The sequence below is a fragment of the Mobula hypostoma genome, chromosome 3, assembly GCF_963921235.1.
Source record: "Mobula hypostoma chromosome 3, sMobHyp1.1, whole genome shotgun sequence".
NCBI lineage: Eukaryota > Metazoa > Chordata > Chondrichthyes > Myliobatiformes > Myliobatidae > Mobula > Mobula hypostoma.
The window spans coordinates 136044817-136067199 of NC_086099.1; the positions used below are offsets into that span (position 1 = coordinate 136044817).

Consider the following 22383-nt stretch of genomic DNA (forward strand, 5'->3'; position numbering starts at 1 on the left):
ACCGGTTGCGCCAAGTCCACATGGGCCGGTTTGAGTCGGTCCACCGTGAATACCTCCTCTCTCCCCCCAATGTCCAGCACGAACGTGGACCCGTTGTTCCTGATCACCTTAAATGGTCCCTCATAGGCCCGCTGTAGCAGTGCCCGGTGTCCGCCCCGTCGTACAAAAAGAAACTTACAGTTCTGCAGGTCTTTGGGTACGCAGGTCGGGCTCTGTCCGTGCTGTGAAGGGGGTATGGGGGCCAGGTTACCGAGCCTCTCCCGTAGTCTGCCCAGGACTGCTGTGGGTTCTTCCTCTTGCTCCCTTGGGGCTGGTATGAACTCTCCTGGGACGACCAGGAGTGCGCCGTACACCAACTCGGCCGACGAGGTGTGCAGATCCTCCTTAGGCGCTGTGCGGATTCCGAGCAGGACCCAGGGAAGTTCGTCCACCCAGTTAGGCCCCTCCAGGCGGGCCATGAGAGCCGATTTCAGGTGACGGTGGAAGCGCTCCACTAGTCCGTTCGACTGTGGGTGGTAGGCAGTTGTGTGGTGTAGCTGTGTTCCTAAAAGGCTGGCCATAGCCGACCACAGGCTGGAGGTGAACTGGGCGCCCCTGTCGGAGGTAATGTGGGCCGGTACCCCAAAGCGTGCTACCCAGGTTGCGATCAGTGCTCGGGCACAGGATTCGGAGGTGGTGTCGGTGAGCGGGACTGCCTCTGGCCATCTGGTGAACCGGTCTATCATAGTTAGGAGGTATCGCGCTCCTCGCGACACTGGCAGGGGCCCCGCGATATCCACATGGATGTGGTCGAACCTCCGGCGGGTGGGTTCGAACCGCTGTGGCAGAGCCTTGGTGTGCCGCTGCATCTTGGCCGTTTGGCACTGCATGCACGTTTTGGCCCATTCACTGACCTGCTTACAAAGTCCATGCCACACGAACCTGTTGGCGACCAGCCGGACGGTTGTCCTGATGGAGGGGTACGCTAAGTTGTGAATGGACTTGAAAACCCGCCAGCGCCAGGCTGCTGGGACGACGGGGCGGGGTTGGCCGGTAGCGACGTCACATAGTAGGGTCCTCTCACCTGGGCCTACGGGGAGGTCTTGAAGCTGTAAACCGGAGGCTGCAGTCCTGTAACTGGGGATCTCAGTGTCTGCCTGCTGTGCCTCTGCCAGCGCTGCATAGTCCACCCCCTGGGACAGGGCCTGTATGGTTGGTCTGGAAAGTGCGTCCGCCACGACGTTGTTCTTTCCAGAGACATGCCGGATGTCTGTCGTGTACTCGGAGATGTAGGACAGATGTCGCTGCTGGCGGGACGATCAGGGGTCGGACACCTTAGTGAACGCAAAGGTAAGCGGTTTGTGGTCTGTGAACGCGGTGAAGGGCCTACCTTCTAAGAAGTACCTGAAATGCCGGATTGCCAGGTATAGTGCCAATAGCTCCCGGTCGAAAGCACTGTATTTGAGTTCGGGTGGTCGTAGGTGTTTGCTGAAGAACGCCAGGGGTTGCCAGCGACCCTCGATGAGTTGTTCCAGCACTCCACCGACTGCTGTGTTGGATGTGTCCACCGTGAGGGCAGTAGGAACGTCCGTTCTGGGGTGCACTAGCATCGCAGCGTTTGCTAAGGCTTCTTTGGTTTTAACGAAAGCGGTTGCGGCCTCTTCGTCCCAGGTAATGTCCTTGCCCTTACCCGACATCAGGGTGAACAGGGGGCGCATGGTTTGGGCTGCTGAGGGGAGGAAATGGTGGTAAAAATTCACCATACCCACGAATTCCTGCAAGCCTTTGATTGTGTTGGGTCGGGGGAAGTGGCGGACCGCGTCTACCTTGGCGGGCAGCGGCGTTGCCCCGTCTTTAGTAATCCTGTGGCCCAGGAAGTCGATGGTATCGAGTCCAAACTGGCATTTGGCTGGATTGATTGTAAGGCCGAATTCACTCAGGCGGGAGTAGAGCTGGCGGAGGTGGGACAGATGCTCTTGCCGACTACTGCTGGCTATGAGGATGTCGTCCAAATAGATGAATGCAAAGTCCAGGTCGCATCCCACCGCGTCCATTAGCCGCTGGAAAGTCTGTGCGGCATTCTTTAGACCAAACGGCATTCGGAGGAATTTGAAAAGTCCGAACGGGGTGATAAGTGCTGTTTTAGGGACGTCGTCCGGATGTACAGGGATTTGATGGTATCCCTGGACGAGGTCTACCTTGGAAAAGATCCTTGCGCTGTGTAGGTTTGCTGCGAAGTCTTGAATGTGCAGCACAGGGTAGCGGTCTGGCGTTGTAGCATCGTTCAGTCTGCGGTAGTCACCGCATGGTCTCCAGCCCCCCGTTGCCTTGGGCACCATGTGAAGGGGGGAGGCCCATGGGCTGTCGGACCGTCGTATGATCCCTAATTCCTCCATCTTCTTGAACTCCTCCTTCGCCAGTCGGAGCTTGTCCGGGGGAAGCCTTCGAGCACGGGCGTGGAGGGGTGGTCCCTGGGTCGGGATGTGGTGCTGTACTCTGTGCCTGGGCATGGCTGCCGTGAACTGCGGTGTCAGTACTGATGGGAAATCCGCCAGGACCCTGGTGAATTCATCGTCGGACAGCGTGATGGAGTCCAGGTGTGGGGCTGGCAACTGTGCTTCACCCAGGGAGAACGTTTGAAAAGTCTTGGCGTGGACTAATCGCTTCCCTTGCAGGTCGACCAGCAGGCTGTGGGCTCGTAGAAAATCTTCCCCCAGCAGTGGTTGGGCCACTGCGGCCAGTGTGAAGTCCCACGTGAACCGGCTGGAGCTGAACTGTAGCTGCACCGTGCGGGTGCCGTAGGTTCATATTGTGCTGCCATTAGCGGCCCTCAGGGTGGGTCCCGGTTCTCTGTTGCGGGTGTCGTAACTCGTTGGAGGTAAGACGCTGATCTCCGCTCCGGTGTCGACCAAAAAGCGGCGTCCCGACTTCTTGTCCCAGACGTACAGGAGGCTGTCCTGATGGCCAGCCGCCGTAGCCTTCAGCGGCGGTTAGCCCTGGTGTTTCCCGGGAATTTGCAGGGTGGTCTGCAGCGGCGGGCTTCTGTGCCCCACCGCTGGTGGTAGAAACATCATTGTTCGTTGGGCTCCTCACTCCCATCGCCGGGTTTTGTAGGCTCTGCTGCCGGGCCTGGTCTGGTCTGTCGTTGGGCACGCGGCTTGGTGATCTGTGCGACGGATGCCCCTCTCTCTTTCCTGGCATTCCACAGCACATCTGCTCGGGCCGCCACCTCCTGGGGGTTGCTGAAATCTGCGTCGGACAGCAGCAGGCATATGTCCTTGGGCAGTTGCTCTAGGAACGCCTGCTCAAACATGAGGCAGGGTTTGTGCCCTTCAGCCAGGGCCAGCATCTTGTTCATTAATGCTGACGGCGGCCTGTCTCCCAAACTATCCAGGTGCATTAAGCGGCGTGCTCGTTCGCGCCGTGAGAGTCCGAAAGTCCTTATGAGCAGGGCTTTGAATGCTGTGTATTTGCCGTCCTCTGGGGGTGACTGTATAAACTCCTCAACTTGTGCAGCAGTCTCCTGGTCGAGTGAGCTCAGCACGTAGTAGTAGCGAGTGTACTCCAAGGTTATCTGCCGAATGTGGAATTGTGCTTCTGCTTGTTCGAACCATAATTGGGGTCGCAGCGTCCAGAAGCTTAGCAGTTTTAACGAAACTGCGTGAACAGATGCAGCGTCGGTCATCTCTGGTCCAAATATCGTTTGGGCCGTCGGGGTCACCAATTGTAGCGGTGTGCTACACACAGCGCTAGAGTAACCACACGGAGTTGGTGAGTTAGAGTTGCGATGAAAGAGATTTATTCAAACTTCGCAGCCTGCTTTAAAGCTTTCCCGTTCCCGCCCTCTCTGGGCGGGATTGCTGTGGGGAATGCATATTCCCAGACCCTTTCTGCGCGCGGGATTTTCCCCCGCTGGTGAAGATGGCCTGGCGCCCTTTTTAGGGCCGGCCCTCTGCCTGCGTGTGCTGTTGTGACCCGGTTCGTGCGTGCCAGAAAGTGGGTCGCCACAGTGAAATATTTTCCACCCTGAGTACTTAGAAGCGATATCATTTAAAATACAAAGGACTGAGCTCAAGTGAAGACTTAGTGTTTAAAAAAAAAATCAGAGGGATTAATGAGTACTAAAATTACTGAGCATGTTGGGGGCGTGGGTCGCTGGTAGTAGTTCCAAAGATTAGTTTCTCTAATTCAAAATTCACAGAACTTCTTACAGAGATGTAGGACTAGAAATCTCAGTGTCTGGAAACAAAGAATGTACGCGGAAGCAAAATGTAAAACTCTTCAGTGATGTTGCTGATAAGCTTTGACAATTTGACACAAATATTGACAGATTTGACCTGGATTTCTGACCTTTTTTTGCATCAAGGAAAAGAACTTTGCATCCTGCACAGACTAACTGCACAAAGGTCAAAGTAACACTATTCAAAACGTGAAAAAATAATGGATGGTCAGGAAGTGAATTGTAAGCACAAAATGGAGGTCCCTTAATTGATTCTTGGGATATTCTGTGCTTGAGTGACTACATCACTCATGCACATACTTGTCTTCAAATTAAACTGGGACTGCAGGCATGTCTGGCAGTTTCAGCCCTGAGCATCCATTATTCAACATCCTGTGAGTCTTGTTGTTTGTATTTACTTTGGTAACAGTTTATATTGAGAAATAATGCATTATTTAACATCAACAGGATAAAACAAGAAGGCAAGAATTCTGAAGGTAGTTTTGAGAAGCCCCATGGGATCCATTAAGGATGTATCTTGCATAATCGTCAAGTTCTTTATGCTTCAGTTTGAATTTTGATCTCTGTACTTGTGTTGAAAACTATGTGCACAAATCCAATAGGGAAACACAGTATTTGTTTGAAGTAGGAAGGGACCCATACTTTAAAGAAATATTTAAACCGAGTTTTATTCTTGATTGTTCTCCAGTGTCATTCATTGGAAAGCCTGTATGCAAACACTTTGAAACAATTGTCACAGATGTGACAGTTCCCAAACTAGAACATCATAAACACAAGAGATCTGCAGATGCTGGATATCTTGAGCAACACAGACAAAATGCTGAAGGAAAGAGTGTCAGCCCGAAACACTGAATGTATCTTCTCCTTCATAGATGCTGCCTACTTGCTGAGTTCTTCCAGAATCTTGTGTGTGCTTCCCTTAGTAGGATAGGCTGCCAATTTTCACTTTGTAAGTTCCTAACATGTGTTAAACCACTATCAGCCAATATCTATACAAAGAAAAACCTAGCTGAATATGAAGAAAAGGAAATAAAGGACACAACTTAATTATCTTGTAGTGCTCCTATAAGATGACAGTCCTCCTCTCTGGACAGGACATTGACCTGATTGAAAACCTTGTGTGCCATTAACTCTATGTGAAGGGAAATTAACTCATGTTAGAGCTGGGTAATTCAGGCAACCAGTGGTTCTCCAGCTGGTGACTTTTATATTACATCTTTGATTTATGTATATAAAAATGTTTTATTCCGGAGATGAGCCATTAACAAGTGTAAGTATGGAACGTATTTATCAATGAGTTTGACCATACTGTAATCCTATTGGACAGGAGAACTGACTGACTGAACAATGAATTCTCTAAATGTAGATTGAAAGCTGATATGTTGAGTGTTCAATATTGCAAGCAAACAATGACCTCTTTAGAGTCATAAAATTAAGATGGGATTTTTTTATTATTGTTGCATGTACTGAGATACAGTGAAAAAATTATGTAGGATACTATTCATACAGTTCAAATCATTTGACAGTGCATTGAGGTAGAACAAGGTAAAACTGATAATACAGAATAAAGTACGATGACTACAGAGAAAATGCAGTGCAGGGAAACAATCAGGTGGGTGGAGTCTTTGATTATGCTCACAAACACAAGAGATGCTGGAGATCCTGAACAATGTCAGATCAGTCAGCGTCTATGGAGAGGACTAAATTATCGCATTTTCAGACAAAGACTGTCTGATGAGGGATTTTGGCCCAAAATGTCGACTGTTGATTCCCCACCATAGATGCTGCCTAATCTGCTGAGGCAGCAAGAAGTATAAACCGTCCGTGGAGGGGAGGCATCTTTCCATGTTGTCCTGAGCTGTATCCCCAACACTGTAGTTTCTTGCAATCACGTGCAGAGCAGTTGCCAAACCAAGCTGTTATGCACGCAGGTAGGATGCTTTCTATCGTGCATTGATAAAAGTTGGTAAAGGTCTATGTGAACATGCCAAATTTCTTTAGCCTCTTGGGGAAGTAGTGGTGTGTGTTGGTGAGCTTTCTTGCCCGTAACATCTGCATAGTTAGACCAGGACAGGTTATTGGTAATGTTCACTCCTTGGAACTTGAAGCTCTTGACCTCAGGCAGGAGTGTGTGCACCATCTCCCTTTCTGAAGTCAATGACCAGCTCTTTTGTTTTGCTGACATTGGTTGTTTTCATGACATCATGGTAATAAGCTCTCTATCTCCTATCTGTAGTCCAACTCATTGTAATTTGAGATCCGGCCCACTACAGTGGTATAATCTACAAACTTGTAGATGGAGTTTGAGCAGAATCTGGCCATGTGGTAATTAGTGTACAGGGAGGAGAGTAGGGGAGCTGAAAACACAACATTATGGAGCACCAGTATTCAGAATAATAACTGCAGAGGCGATACTGCCTATTCGTACTGATTTAGTCTGTTGGTGTGGAAGTTGAGGATCCAGTTGCAGAAAGAGGTGCTGACCCCCAGGGTACAGGGTTTGATGAATTGTTTGCTTGGAATTACAGTATTAAAGCCAGAACTGTGGTCAAAAAGCAATAGTCTGACATTGGTGTCTTTGCTGTCCAGATGCCCCAGAGATGTGAGTAGGGTAATGAGATGGCATATGCAGAAGACCTATTTTGGCATTAGGTAACTGCAGTGGGCTGAGGTTGTCTGGGAGGCGGGAGCTAATGCATGCCATGACCACTTCATGGTGGTGAATGTCTGAGCTATTGGTTTCTGGTCATTAAAAAACATTATCTTCTTTTCCTTAGGGACCAGGATGATAGTGCTCTTCTTAAAGGAGGTGGGAACTACAGATTGCAACAGGGCGAGGTTAAAAATGTCTGCAAATACCCCTGCTGGCTGATCTGCACAGCAGCTAAGATCACAGGCAGAGACACCACCCTGGCCGGTAGCTTTCTGTGGGTGAACTCTCCGGAAAACTGATCTTGTGTTTGCAATGGTGATTGTGGGTTCAGGTGCACAGGACGCTGTTGTGGTGGGTGGTGACATATCCATTCCCTTCTTTTCAAAATGTGTATAGAATATGTTAAACTTATGGGGAAGGGATGTGCTGGTGGCAGTGATGTCATTTTTGTAGCCTGTTATAGCATGTAAGCCTTGCTACGACTGACTGCTGGTCTGGGACTTGATCTTGGTCTGGTACTGTCTCCCAGCATCTCTGATAGCCCTATGGAGGTCATATCTCGATTTATTGTAAAGGTCAGGGTCACCTGATTTGGACACTGCGGGGCTGGTCTTCATTAGAAGTGTATCTTCCAGTTCACCCATAGTTTCCGGTGTGGAAGCACTTGGTACACAGTCCTCAATACACTAGCTGTTGAAGTCACTGATGGTAGAAACATATTCATCTGGACTAGCAATTGAGTCGGTGAGCATGGATCAGCCTACTGACTCAAACCAGTAGCCATGATGTTCAGCTATTTCCTTTGAACAACATTGCGTGACTTTCTGTACTGGATCTTCATGTTTCAGTTTCTGTTCATGTACAGTGAGCTGGAGCACAGCCTTGTGGTCTGATTTTCCAAAGTGTGGACAGAGAGTGGCTCAGCGGTTATCCTTGATAGTTGTATAGCGATGGTCAAGTGTGTTTGGGCCTCTGGTGGGATAAAAGATATGCTGATATTATTTTGGTAACACACTCTAGAAGTTGGCTTGGTGATGTCACCAACAGTGATGAAAAGTGACTTGGAGTATCCCGTTTCAAGGCTGTTGACATTAGAATATAGTTTATTAAGTGCCGGCTTCATGTTCATCTGAGGTGGGATGTAGACTGCTGTCGGAGTAGCTGAGGAGAACACCTGTGGCAGGTAATATAGCTGATATCTGACCGTTAGATATTCCAAACTGGGTGAGCAGGTGCTTGACAGAAATGTTAAGCACCATGAGCTGTTAATTAAGAAGGAAACACCTCCATCTCTAATTTTGTTTAGAGCCTCAGTATGGTCTATCGAATGAATTGAGGAGCCCTCAGGTTGAAAGGTGTAAGTCAGCTGAAGTAGGGTGTCTGCCACATTTCAATGAGATCGAGCATGCAGCAGTGACTCACTTTTCTTTGCTAGGTCAGTCTTGCCCTTAGTTCATTTGTGAATATATTACACACACTAACCATTTAAAAGAACTTGTATTTAAGTAGCTGATTTAATTTGGCAGAGTGCTTCAAGCTGCTATACTGGATGATAATCAAATAAGTTATTTTACCAGCTTTGTACACATTATTATAAATAGCAAATAAAGAGGTAATTGTTAAGGTAAGGCTTAAAGAAGGAAAGAAGCAGTCAGATGACAATGTTTAGTTGGCAGTGAGGAGGAGGAAGGTACAGTTTGGAAATTTGAGGTCTGACAGAAGAATGTCACAATCTTCTCTGTGATCCACAGTTATAATTCTGTTAAAGTCAGAAACATTATGCTGGAATTATATCATGATTTTGCGATGGGATATATTAGGTTTGAATGATTGGTCAAAAACCTGGTAAATGCGTTTTAATATGGATCTATGCACTTTGGTCAGAGGAATAGTCAGCTGACTTGCTGATCATTATTGAAGTGAAGACAGACTGCAAATGAGTGAAGCTTAGAGTGATCTACTCCATGAATTACAAAATTTACAGAGAGATCCAATCAGTTGTTAGAGCAATTGGTATTGACCTTTATTCCAAATGGACTGGTGTGATAGAAGACAGGTCATTATATACATGTATAGGACGCTGGAGTTGGATAAATATTTGAAAGATTGATGAATTGAGCATTATGAGGAACTAGCACTGAAGAAAAGTTGAAGCCACATTGAATCAGTTCTTTGGTCGATAGGTTTGAAGGGCTTAGTGCCCCACTCCTCTTCCAGCACAAGGCCTTGTAGAGTCTAACCTGTTCTGTATTTTTTGCTGCAACTTTCAGTACAAATTAACCACACAAAATGTAACTTAAGCACCTGGATCAGATTAGTATTTAAAAGCAAGGGAGTTAGGTAAAATATATAGCTCATTTGCACACAGATTAATAAAACTAGAGCAAAAGTATACCAAAGATTTTTTTGAGGCTGATTGCATGCCTGAATGGTGTAGAAGTTCAGAATACTGGACAGGGAGCTCTAATTTCAAGGAAAGCAAAGGCCAAGTTGGATGTTCCCAAGGAAATACTTTATGTTTGGTTCTTCCTTTGACTAAAATGTGTTTCATTACACCAGCAGTTTCTTCTCTTCTTGCTTTCTTGAGTCTGAGTGCATAGCTACTGGCCACCTTATACTACTTTATTAGAGATCCTTAGTTCCTAAGTGATAACTGGATAGACTTGCATTTGGGGGAATGGAGCATAAACTACTGGTGAGTGGATTTAGAATGGTGTTTCCTACATTGAAGTCCCCTTCTATTCCTCAGGACTATTCTGTTTCCATTCCAAAGCTGAGAACTTTAACATCTCCATGGTGAAGCGTTAACTGGTGAAGCAACAAATTATAAAACTAGTTAGAAAATGGCAAAGAGAAACAATATTTTTCCAGTGTGTGATGCTGTTTCAAAATATTTCTGCAACATGATTCCTGATCAATATGTTTTAATAATCTTCTTCCAAATATGAAAATGGTTTTCATATGGGTAATTCATAGCAGTTTTATTTGGTTGTCCTGTTTCTTGTATTAATGGTATAGGTTTCCCCTGCTATACAACAGTAGAGCGTTCCTATGAAACCTTTCGTAAGCGGAAATGGTGTAAAGCAAAGAAGCAATTACCATTAATTTATATGGGAAAAATTTTGAGTGTTCCCAGATCCAAAAAATAACCTACCAAATCATACTAAGTAACACATAAAACCTAAAATAACACTAACATATAGTAAAAGCAGGAGTGATATGATAAATACACAGCCTATATAAAGTAGAAATAATGCATGTACAGTATAGTTTCACTTAGCAGAATCAGGAAGATTTAGCCAAAACTGATTTGTAGAAAAAAATTGGCATGTACACGCATGCGCACACACCTGTACACGCATGCGCACACACCTGTACACGCATGCGCACACACCTGTACACGCATACGCACACACCTGTCCACGCAAGGCTTCACAGTCATGGTAGTCTTTCTTGGGGTAAACATAAGTTTAAAGCGGGCGCCTTTTTTCGTAAAAGCAAAAATCCTCCGGATTTCTTTCAGTTAGCGAAAACAGGTACTAATGTAGGTCTTTCGTAAAAGCGAAGTGGCGTAAAGCGAACTTTCGTAAAGCGGGGGACACCTGTATGTGCAAATGAGATTGTGTCGAGTGATTGGGCTCCCTGAGGCAAATTTTAATGTTTCACTCATGAAGCAATTAACTTGTCCCTTCAAGCATTTTAAAATTGTTTTCATGCACAGTTACTTCTTTAGAAACAAAGACAACTGTTTGTCTCTGGTTAGTTAGGCTACGTCCACACTAGACCGGATAAATCCGTAACCGAAGCTTTTTCTCTTCGTTTTGACCTTCCGTCCACACTGAAATGGAGTTTTCCTCCCCCGAAAATGGAGATTTTCTAAAACACTCTCCAGGGTGTTTAAACCTGAAAACGCCAGTTGGGCGTTGTAGTGTGTACGGGGTAACCGGAGGTTTTAAAAAACCTGTCATCCCTTTCATCGGTGAAGAGACTATGGCTGTAGGAAACGTTTCCAGGGTGGCCCCTCTGTGGGAGTGGGGAAGATGTTGGTGGGGCTACCTGGGGGGGTCTGTGTGTCCATATGTGTAGCTATTGTAGTGGCTGTGGGGCTGGTATTGTGTCAGTTTTTCAATGTTCATCGTCAGCCGGGTCATACTGTCCGTGAACTCCCTGTCGGTTGCCTCCATACGATCCAGTATTTGTTTTTTCAGTTCTAAGTCCTCGTGCGCGAGAGCCAGCAGCTGTCCATCATTTGGCAATTTTCTTTTAAGTGTTTCTAGTCTGTAATTGGACAAATGTGCAGCAACTATACTGTTTCCTCTTTGCTTGTTTTCTGTAGATGTGTCCTGCGCATGCCCAGTAGGAGGCGATTCACCCAACTAACCATTTTAATGTGGACGGAGGTATTTTCAAAAACGCCTGGTGTGGACGCCTATCGTTTTTATGCAAAACCGGTGTTTTCAAAATTATATGGTCTAGTGTGGACGTAGCCTTAGGTAAGGCCAAAGGAAAGGAGTTGTGTTTCCAATGGTCTGGCAACACAACACCAGATAGGGTAATATTACATTGCATATAAATTATTCAGCCTCCTTGAAGTTCTCATGTTTTATTGTTTTACAACATTGAATCACAGTGAATTTAATTTGGCTTTTTATGATCAACAGAAAAGTCTCTTTAGCAGTGAAAACAGATTTCTACAAAGTAATCTAAATTAATTACAAATATAAAACACAAATAATTGATTGCATAAGTATTCACCCTATTTAATATGACACACCAAATCTTCGCTGATGCAGCCAATTGGTTTTAGAAGTTACATAATTAGTTAAATGGAAATCTGTTTTTGGAGACCTGTGCACAGTCAAGGTGTTTCAATTAAATATAGTAAAAATACACCTGTATCTGGAATGTCCAGCTCCTGGTGACTCAGTATCCTGGCAAAATCTACCCCATGAAACAAAAGAACACTAGTCACTGAATATCCCTTGGAGTACAGTTAAGTCAGTCATCAAGAAGTGGAAAGAATATGGCACAGCTGTAAATCTGCCTAGAGCAGGCTGTCCTCAAAAACTGAGTGACCGTGCAAGAAGGGGACTCGTGAGGGAAGCCACCAAGAGATCTATAACTTTGGAGAAGTTACAAACTTGAGAGGCTAAGATGGGGGAGACTGCGCATACAACAACTGCTGCCCAGATGCTTTACCAATCTCAGCTTTATGGCAAAGAGAAAGCCACTGTTGGAAAAAAAAAACTCACATGAAATCTTGCTTAGAGTTTGCCAGGAGGCATGTGGGAGACTCTGAAGTAAGCTGGAAGAGGGTTCTATGGTCTGATGAAACCAAAATTGAGCTTTTTGGCCATCAGACTAAATGCTATATTTGGCATAAGCCAAACGCCGCTAATTATCAAGAACACACCATTGCTATCATGAAGCATGGTGGTGGCTGCATCATGCTGTGGGGATGCTTCACTGCAGCAGGCCCTGGAAAGCTTCTAAAGGTAGAGAGTGAAATAAATGCAGCAAGACACAGGGAAATCCTGGAGGAAAACCTGATGCAGTCTGCAAGAGAACTGTGACTTGGGAGAAGATTTGTTTGCCAGCAAGACAATTGGCCCCAGGCAGGAAGCCAAAGCTATACAGGAATAGCTTAAAAACAACGAAGTTAATGTAAAATAAAATGCCATACTCTTCTCTCAATTAAAAATGCCTTCTCTCAATTCCTCCCTCTGTGTTGCATCTGCTCTCAGGATGAGGCTTTTCATTCCAGAGCAAATGAGATGTCCTCCAGAAAAAACTGGCTTCCCTTCCTCCACCATCAATACTGCCCTCATCTGTGTCTCTTCCATTTCGCGCACGTCTGCCCTCACCCCATTCTCCCACCACCCCACCGGTCTCCTCTTCCAACAAATAATTCTCTGTAACTTCTGCCATCTCCAATGGGATCCCACCACCAACCACATCTTTCCCTCCCTTCCCCTCCAGCCCCGTTTCTGCTTTCTGCAGGGATCTCTCCCTATATGACCCCCTTGTCCCATTCATCCCTCTGTACTGATCTGCTTCCTGGCACTATCCCTGCAAGCAGAACAGGTGGTAAAGCTGCCATTCAGGGGCCCAAACAGTCCTTCTAGGTGAGATGACACTTCACCTGTGATTCTGTTACTGTATCTGGTGCTTCCAGTGTGGCCCCCTGTTTTATCAGTGAGGCTCAATGTTATTGGAAGACGCTTCGCCGAGCACCTACGCTCTGTCTTCCAGAAAAAATGGGATCGGCCAGTGGCCACCTATTTTAATTCCACTTCCCATGTCAGTCAACGGCCTCCTGTACTGTTGTGATGAGGCCATACTCGAGTTGGAGGAACAACACCTTATATTCCGTCTGGGTAGCCTCCAGCCTGATGGTATGAACATCGATTTCTCGAACTCCAGTAATGCCCCCCTCCCTTTCACCACTCCCTTTTCCCTCTCTCAATTTATCTCCTTACCTGCCCATCACCTCCTCTGGTGCTCCTTTCCCTTTTCTTTCTTCCATGGCCCTCTGTCTCCTCCTATCAGATTTCCCCTTCTCTAGTCCTGTATCTCTTTCACCAATGAGCTTCCCAGCTCTTTACTTCACCCCTCACCCCTCCCAGTTTCACCTATCACCTTGTGTTTCTTTCTCCCCTCCCCCACTTTCTAACTCTGACTCCTCATCTTTTTCTCTCCAGTCCTGTTGAAGGGTCTCAGCATGAAACGCCAACTATACTCTTTTCCATAGATGCTGCCCGACTTGCTGAGTTCCTCCAGCATTTGAGCGTGTTCCTTGGGTTTCCACCACCTGCAGATTTTCTGTTGTTTGTGAAAGCCAATGTCCTGGAGTACCCAAGTCAGAGTCCCAACCTCAATCCAATTGAGAATTTGTGGCTGAACTTGAAAAGGGTTGTTCACTCTCAATCCCCATGCAATCTGATACAGCTTGAGCAGTTTTGTAAAGAAGAATGGGGAAAAATTGCAGTGTCCAGATGTGCAAAGCTGACAGAGACCGATCCACACAGACTCAAGGCTGTGATTGCAGCCAAAGGTGTATCTACTAAATACTGACTGAAAGGGGGTGAATACTAATGCAGTCAATTATTTTGTGTTTTCACTTTGCAGAGATCTGTTTTCACTTTGACACGAAAGAGTCTTTTTCTGTTGACCTGTGTCAAAAGAAAGCCAAATTAAATCCACTGTGATCAATGAAATATAATTCAGAGAATTGTGAGGTAATGCATTAAGGACTTCTAACAAGCCAAGAAACAGGAGGAGATTGAAAAGTTGTGGAGGTAGAAAGAAAACTTGGAGTACACATCCATTAATCCTTGAAGATAACAGGACTGCAAAATTGATGTGCATTAAATTATGAGGAGTCTCAAATGAAGCAATGTGAAGAACCTGTTTTCCTCAGTAAGGAATTAAAAAGGGAGGCACATATTGATAGGATTACGGGGAAAAGATTTTTTTTACCCAGTGTATGATATCAGTCTCGCTCATTGCAAGAACAGGGAAGCAGAAACCATGGCCATATTTAAAAGGTGCCTGGATATCGTGTAATATATTTGCTGAATGTGCCAAGGGAACTTGGAAGGATTCTATCCAGTAAAAAATTGATCACTTGTACCAGGAATGAGAGTAATTCAGTCGATCTTTAAGGCTAGCAAATTCTCCACGCTTGGAAAATTAGAGAATTGATAGTCTGATAAGGAAACCATCATATGTGATTCAGTTTAACATACATTTTAATGGTAAAGTATCCATTCAATGATTACCAAATTAAATGGTGCTGTATTTCATAAAATTTGCCTTTGGAATATTATAAAGTTTTGCCAATGTTTCCCTAAAACCTATGTCGTGTGTTCCCTATCAAAGCTTCGTTTTTGCAGTAATGAAGTCCACATTTCATTAATTTTCCTTCTCTGCTAGCAGGTGGATTTGGTGAAGTATTCATCGAGTAAAGAGAGCCATTGTATTCAGGCCATCTCTTCAGGACTATATTATAACTTTATTTACATAAATGTGAGTATGAAATATATTTATCATGCTGAATTTTCCCTTTATTTTATGTTACAAGTTATTGTATCAGAAGCAATATAATTTTTAGGTATATGAAATTATGATGGGTATAGATAAGAGTGAATGCAAGCAGGCTTTTTCCACTGAGGCAAGGGGAGAAAAAAACCAGAGGACATGGGTTAAGGGTGAGGGGGGAAAAGTTTAAAGGGAACATTAGGGGGGGCTTCTTCACACAGAGAGTGGTGGGAGTATGGAATGAGCTGCCAGACGAGGTGGTAAATGCGGGTTCTTTTTTAACATTTAAGAATAAATTGGACAGATACATGGATGGGAGGTGTATGGAGGGATATGGTCCGTGTGCAGGTCAGTGGGACTAGGCAGAAAATGGTTTGGCACAGCCAAGAAGGGCCAAAGGGCCTGTTTCTGTGCTGTGGTTTCTATGGTTCTATGGTTATGGTAATATCCAAGGCTTCTCTGTTGTAGTGCTTGAGTTACAATAATTTCAAGACTAGTATTTTTAAGATGGATCTCTGCTATCAAGTTGAGATTGTATGGGGTGATTAATATGTGTTTCTAACTGTGTTTATTGCCAATTCATTATAGACCTAAATGGCTTTTTGTCTGTTGTTTTCACCAAGGGATTTCTGTGCATATCTGCAGAAATAAAGTAAGGCTTTCAGTACTTCAGAATCCTCCTTTGGCAACTGAGGATTACTACTCATAACTTCAGAGAAGACTACTTGTGCTCTGAGTCTGCAGAGCCTCACCATACTGTTTGTAGATAATCCTAAATACCAACACTGCAATCCTTCAGCTGTCAAAACTGCATCCACACTGCCTGTTTCACATTCTACCAGGGCATTTATCTACATGTGAACACCTTCTTCTGTAGAATCCAATCCATATGTACTCCCAGCAGTTAACTTTGAAGGTGTGGGTCCCCATGCTTACAGGCTTTTATGTCATATTACTAAATATATTCATTCTGCATTAAAATCTGAAGTAAAAGCAGAAAATGCTGGAAACGCTCAGTAGGTTAGCATTTGTGGAAGCAGAAACAGGGTTAAGGTTTGACGTTGAAAACTCTTTGTCAGAATAGGATCTTTGCCGCAAAGGCTGCCTGACTTGCTGAATGTTTTTATTTAGCCCCTTTCTGTGATTCAAGTGGAGCAATTTATGTTGCCTTCCCGCTGCCCGGGTCTTTGGCCTGTCACTTCAACATAGTCAATGTAAATATCTCTACAGTCCTCTATCAAAGTTACTGTTCTTGAATGATTTGCAATATAAATCAATACAGTCAATTAAATCTGTGATTTCTCTCAATTCCGCTCTATGCCTCTCATACTAAGAAGCGCAAGGATAGCATGATCAGGCGTATTAATGCGTGGCTGAGAGACTGGTGTAGGGGTATGGCTTCCGGTTCCTGGACCATTGGGGCATCTTCTGGGGGAGGCATGACCTGTACAAAAAGGGCAGTTTACACCTGAACCCGAAGGGGGCTAATATCCGAGCAGGCATGTTTAATAGAGCTGTCAGGAAGGGTCTAAACTAATTTGGCAGGGAGATAGGAACCGGAGTGTTAGGGCTGAGGAAGGGGAAAACAAAAATAAATCAAAGATAGTGTGCCACAGAGATGATAGAAAGGATAGGCAGGAGTTGAGGCATAATCACAACCAGTGGGATGAGTTACAGGGCGATAGAGGCGTGGTGCAGTTAAAACAGAAAGCAACAAATACTGGACTGAAAGTAAACAACAGGAATTCTGCAGATGCTGGAAATTCAAGCAACATACATCAAAGTTGCTGGTGAACGCAGCAGGCCAAGCAGCATCTATAGGAAGCGGCGCAGTCGACGTTTCAGGCCGAGACCCTTCGGCCTGAAACGTCGACTGCGCCTCTTCCTATAGATGCTGCTTGGCCTGCTGCGTTCACCAGCAACTTTGATGTATGTTGCTGGACTGAAAGTGTTGTATTTGAATGCTCGCAGGATAAGAAATAAAATGGACAATCTCGTAATTCAGCTACAGATGGGCAAGTATGACGTTGTGGCCATCTCTGAAACTTGGCTAAAGGATGGCTGCCACTGGGAGCTGAACGTCCAGGGAAATACAGTGTATCGGAAAGATAGATTAGTAGGCAGAGGGAGTGGTGTGGCCCTGTGTGTAAGAAGTAATTATTAGAGAGGGATGACATAGGATCGGAAGGTGTAGGGTCTCTATGGGTTGAGTTAAGAAATGGCAAGGGTAAAAGGACCCTAATGGCAGTTGTATACAGGCCTCCAAACAGCAGCTGGGATGTGGATTACAAATTTGAGCTGGAGATAGAAAAGGCATGTCAGAAGGGCAATGTCATGGTAATTGTCGGGGATTCAAACATGAAAGTGGATTGGGAAAACCAGGCCAGTACTGGACCTCAAGAGAGAATTTGTAGAATATCTAAGGGATGGCTTTTTAGAACAGCTTGTTGTTGAGCCTAGTAGGGGATTGGCTGTGCTGGATTGGGTATTGTGCAATGATCCGGAGGTGATAAGAGAGCTTAAGGTTAAGGAAACCTTTGGGAACAGTGATCACAATATAATCGAGTTCACGTTGAAATTTGAGGAGGAGAAATTAAATTCCAATATGTTGGTATTTCAGTGGAATAAAGGAAATTACAATGGCATGAGAGGGGAACTGGCCAAAGTTAACTGGAAAGGAACACTAGCGGGAAAGACAGCAGAGCAGCAATGGCTGAACTTCCTGTGAAAAATGAGGGAAGTGCAAGATGGATATAACTCAAATAAGAAATTTTCAAATGGAAGAAAGACACTAACGTGGCTGCTAAGTGAAGTCAGAGCCAAAGTAAAAGCAAAAGAGAGGGCATACAAGGAAGCCAAAGTTAGTGGGAAGATAGAGGTTTGGGAAGCTTTTAAAAGCTTGCATAAGGAAGCTAAGAAGATCATGAGGAAGGAAAAGATGAATTATGAAAGGAAGCTGGCGACTAATATCAATGAAGTTACTAAAAGCTTTTTTATGTATATAAAGGGTAAAAGAGAGTTGAGGGTAGATATATGACAATAGAAAATGAGACTGGAGATATTGTAATGAGAGACGCAGAGGTGACAGTGGAACTAAATGCGTATTTTGCATCAGTCTTCACAGTGGAAGACATCTGCAGTATACCGGACATTCAAGAGTGTCAGGGAAGTGAACCATGTGCAGTGAAAATTACAACTGAGAAGGTGCTAAGGAAGCTTAATGATCTGAGGGTAGATAAATCTCATGGATCTGATGGAATGCACCCTTGGGTTCTGCAGGAAGTAGCTGCAGAGATTGTGGAGGCATTAATGATGATCTTTCAAGAGTCAATGGATTCTGGCATTGTACCGGATGACTGGAAAATTGCAAATGTTACTCCGCTATTTAAGAAGGGTGGGACGCAACAGAAAGGAAACCATAGACCAGTTAGCCTGACATCAGTGGTTGGGAAGTTGTTGGAATCGATTGTTAGGGATGAGATTATGGAATAACTGGAGGCACATGACAAGATAGGCTAAAGCCAGCATGGTTTCCTGAAAGGAAAATCCTGCCTGAATAACCTACTGCAATTTTTTGAGGAAATTACAAGCAGGGTAGACAAAGGAGATGCAGTAGATGTGGTGTAATTGGACTTTCAAAAGGCCTTTGACAAGGTGCTGCACACGAGGCTGCTTAGCAAGATAAGAGCCCATGGAATTACAGGGCAGTTACTAGCATGGGTGGAGCATTGGCTGATCAGCAGAAAACAGAGAGTGGGAATAAAGGGGTCCTATTCTGGCTGGCTGCCTGTTACCAGTGGAGTTCCACAGGGGTTGGTGTTGGGACTGCTGCTTTTTATGATGTATGTCAATAATTAGGACTATAGGATTAATGGATTTGTAGCTAAATTTGCCAATGATACAAAGATAGGTGGAGGAGCGGGTAATGTTGAGGAAACAGAGAGCCTGCAGAGAGACTTCGATAGTTTAGGGGAATAGGCAAAGAAGTGGCAAATGAACAATGTTGGAAAGTGTATGGTCATGCACTTTGGTGGAAGAAATAAACAGGCAGACTATTATTTAGATGGAGAGAAAATTCAAAATGCAGAGATGCAAAGGGATTTGGGAGTCCTTGTGCAGGATACCCTAAAGGTTAACCTCCAGGTTGAGTTGGTGGTGCAGAATGCGAATGCAATGTTGGCATTCATTTCTAGAGGTTAGAATATAAGAGCAGGGATGTGATGTTGAGGCTCTATAAGATATTCGTAGGACCACACTTGGCGTATTGTGTACAGATTTGGGCTCCTTATTTTAGAAAGGATATACTGACGTTGGAGAAGGATTAGAGAAGTTTCATGAGAACGATTCCAAGAATGAAAAGGTTACCATATGAGGAACGTCTGGCAGCTCTTGTACTGTATTCCCTGGAGTTCAGGAGAATGAGGGGTATCGCATAGAAACATTCCGAATGTTAAAAAGCCTGAGCAGATTAGATATGGCAAAGGTATTTCCCATGGTAGGAGAGTCTAGGACAGGAGGGCATGACTTTAGGATTGAAGGACATCTGTTTAGAACAGAGGTGCGGAGAAATTAGTCAGAGGGTAGTAAATCTGTGGAATTTGTTGCCACGTGTGGCTGTGATGGTCAAGTCATTGGGTGCATTTAAGGCAGTTCTTGATTAGCCGGGGCATCAAAGGGTTTGGGGAGTGGGGATGACCGGAAGAATTGGAGCAGACTCGATGGGCCGAATGGCCTACATCTGCTCCTATATCTTATGGTCTTATGCCAAATATCTTTTTAAAAAAAATACTTCTCTTATAACAGAAACATAAATATGTTGTCAACTTCATACAATGCACGTCCATGTTTAATAGCATGAATCCAATGCCTAAAATGTTGTTTATTTGAATGGAGGGTCAGGATAACAAGCTGAAACAACATTTTAACCATGTATTACAAACCAGTGCAGAAAGCACTGTTATAAGTTTTGCTCAGGACTGTCATTGAGTTACAGAGCACAGAAACGGGTCCTTCTAGTCCGTGTTGAATTGTTATTCCGCCTAGGCCCTTCGACTTCCACTTGGACCATAGCCCTCCATACGCTCCCATCCATTTACTTATTCAAATTTCCCTTAAATGTTGAAATCAAACCCACATCCACCATTCCACTGGCAGTTCTACATTCACATCACCCACTGAGTGAAGTTCCCTCTGAGGTTCCCTTTAAGTATTTCATTTTTTAACTTTAACCTATGACCTCTAATTCCAGTCTTGGGCAGCCTCAGTGAAACAATTTTTACTTGTACAGGTTTCCCCCGCCATCCGAAGGTAGAGCATTCCAATGAAATGGTTCATAAGCCGGAATGTCATAAAGCAAAGAAGCAATTACCATTAATTTATATGGGAAAAATTTGTGAGCGTTCACAGACCCAAAAAATAACCTACCAAATCATGCCAAATAACACATAAAACCTAAAATAACAGTAACATATAGTAAAAGCAGGAATGATATGATAAATACACAGCCTATATAAAGTAGAAATACTTTTCCACAATCATTGCGCACTGTTCTCCGTAGCTGCAATCTCACGCAAGGGCTCTTGGCAGAAACACGGCGCAAGCGCTCTCCAGTAACCTTTAAGCTATGAAGCTGCCAAATCATACCAAATAACACGTAAAAATACACAGCCGATATAAAGTAGAAATAATGTATGTACAGTGTAGTATCACTTACGGGAATCGTGAAGACATCGAGCACACTGATGATGGTGTGTTAGGCTGAGTTGTCGGAGTCTGGGGTGGTGCAGTGGCCCCCACCCTCCGGGCAGCGAACCGATACCAGTCCGTGAAGCATACAAGGGTGCAGCAGTGGCCGGGACGCACCCAGCACATCTTTTAAAAAAAAAAGCCGAAATAAGCAAGCTAATTAATTAATTAGTCAGCAATTGCCTCTGATCTGGGCTGACATTTACAAGCCTGGCGGCACCTAATTAATTAGCTTGTTTATTTCGGCTTTTTTTCTTAAAGATGTGCTGAGTGCGTTCCAGCTATCGCTGCATTCTCCGCGAACTGGTATCTGTCTGGGGGTTGGGACACTGGGGTGTTACCTCATTGTCGATCAAGGCAGGCAGGTCATCTTCTTCTATGTCTGCCTGCCTCGATGTCGAAGGTCGAGGATCGTCGTCTGCTGTAGCTGATTGGAAGGCTTGCTTGATTGCTTAGCCTTGCGCATTTTTTAGATCATACAGTTCTTTGTAAGCACTCAAACCATCCTGCAAATATGCCCTAAACCGACGTACCCTTTCAAAATTAAAGTCGCACTTTATCATTGCAGCGAAAATCTCATGCGGTTGCTTCACGTTTGGTTCCTGGATGACTTCACTTTTGCTACTGCATTCGGTTTCGATTGTTATCCTTTCCTCTTCCAATTGCATCAACTCTTCATCTATCAGTTCTTAGTCATGGCACAGCAAAACTTCTTCAGCCTCATCTTGGTCAACTTCCACAAGCCAAACTCACTTTGTCCTTACTTCGTTCACCATGATCGAAACGCTGAATTATGTCTAGTTTTACACTAAGTGTAACACCCTTACGAGCTCTTTGAGGCTCTCCGATACCTTAGAACGCATCTTGCAAACGGCTGCTCACACGCACGTGTTTAAGCAGTGCCGGCGAGGATGCCGTTCCAAATCCGGGGGAGAGCGGCTGCTCAGGGCGTGCGCTGCTTTTTTACGTGTGCTGCTTTTTTTGCGTGCTGCCTTTTTTCATAACAGTGAAAACACCTTCTGTTAGCAAAAACAGGTAACTAATGTAGGTCTTTATTAACAGTGAGGTTTCGTAAAGCGAACGTTCGAAAAGCGGGGTCACCTGTATTTAGCCTATCTATATCCCTCATAATTTTGTAAACCTCTATCAAATCTCCCGTATTTCTTCTATGCTCCAGGGGATAAAGTCCTAATCTGTTCAACCTTCCTCTCATAACTCTGGCCCTGTAGACCAGCTAATATCCTTGTAAATTTTCTCTGTACTCTTTCAATCTTATTAATACCTTTCTTGTCAGTAGGTGATCAGAACAACGTGCAATACTCCAAATTAGGTCTCATCAATGTTTCAAACAAATTCAACATAGCATCACAACTCATGTTCTCACTATTTTGATTTATGAAGGCTAATGTGCTAAAAACTTTCTGTTTCAACCTTGTCTACCTGTGATAGTAAATTCTAGGTCAGTTAGGCTGACTTCGCTGGTTGGGAAGATGTTGGAATCCATTAGGAAGAGTGAGGTTTTATGATACTTGGAGGCGTATGATAAAATAGACTGAAGTGAGCGTGGTTTACTTAAGGGGAAAATTGACTGACGAATCTGGAATTCTTTGAGGATATAACAGGCAGGATTGACAGAGGAGAATCAGTGGATATTGTTTACTTGGATTTTCAGAAGGCCTTTGACAAGGTGCCTCACATGAGGCTGCCAAATGAGTTAAGAGCCCTT

The 22383-nt window shown here is 44.6% G+C and overlaps 1 protein-coding gene across 10 annotated transcripts in view; it reads left to right on the forward strand.

Moving 5' to 3' along the window:
* Nucleotides 1–22383, forward strand: part of crppa (CDP-L-ribitol pyrophosphorylase A) — a 319593-nt gene that overhangs the window by 79167 nt on the left and 218043 nt on the right. For 6 of the 10 annotated variants that reach the window (XM_063042300.1, XM_063042303.1, XM_063042307.1 and 3 more), the window contains one exon: nucleotides 14808–14900. The exons of 1 other annotated variant lie outside the window; for it this stretch is intronic. In XM_063042300.1, the coding sequence (XP_062898370.1) occupies nucleotides 14808–14900 (93 nt within the window). The remainder of the gene's footprint in view (nucleotides 1–14807; nucleotides 14901–22383) is intronic. 3 more of the 10 variants (XM_063042301.1, XM_063042304.1, XM_063042308.1) reach the window with 1 other exon arrangement.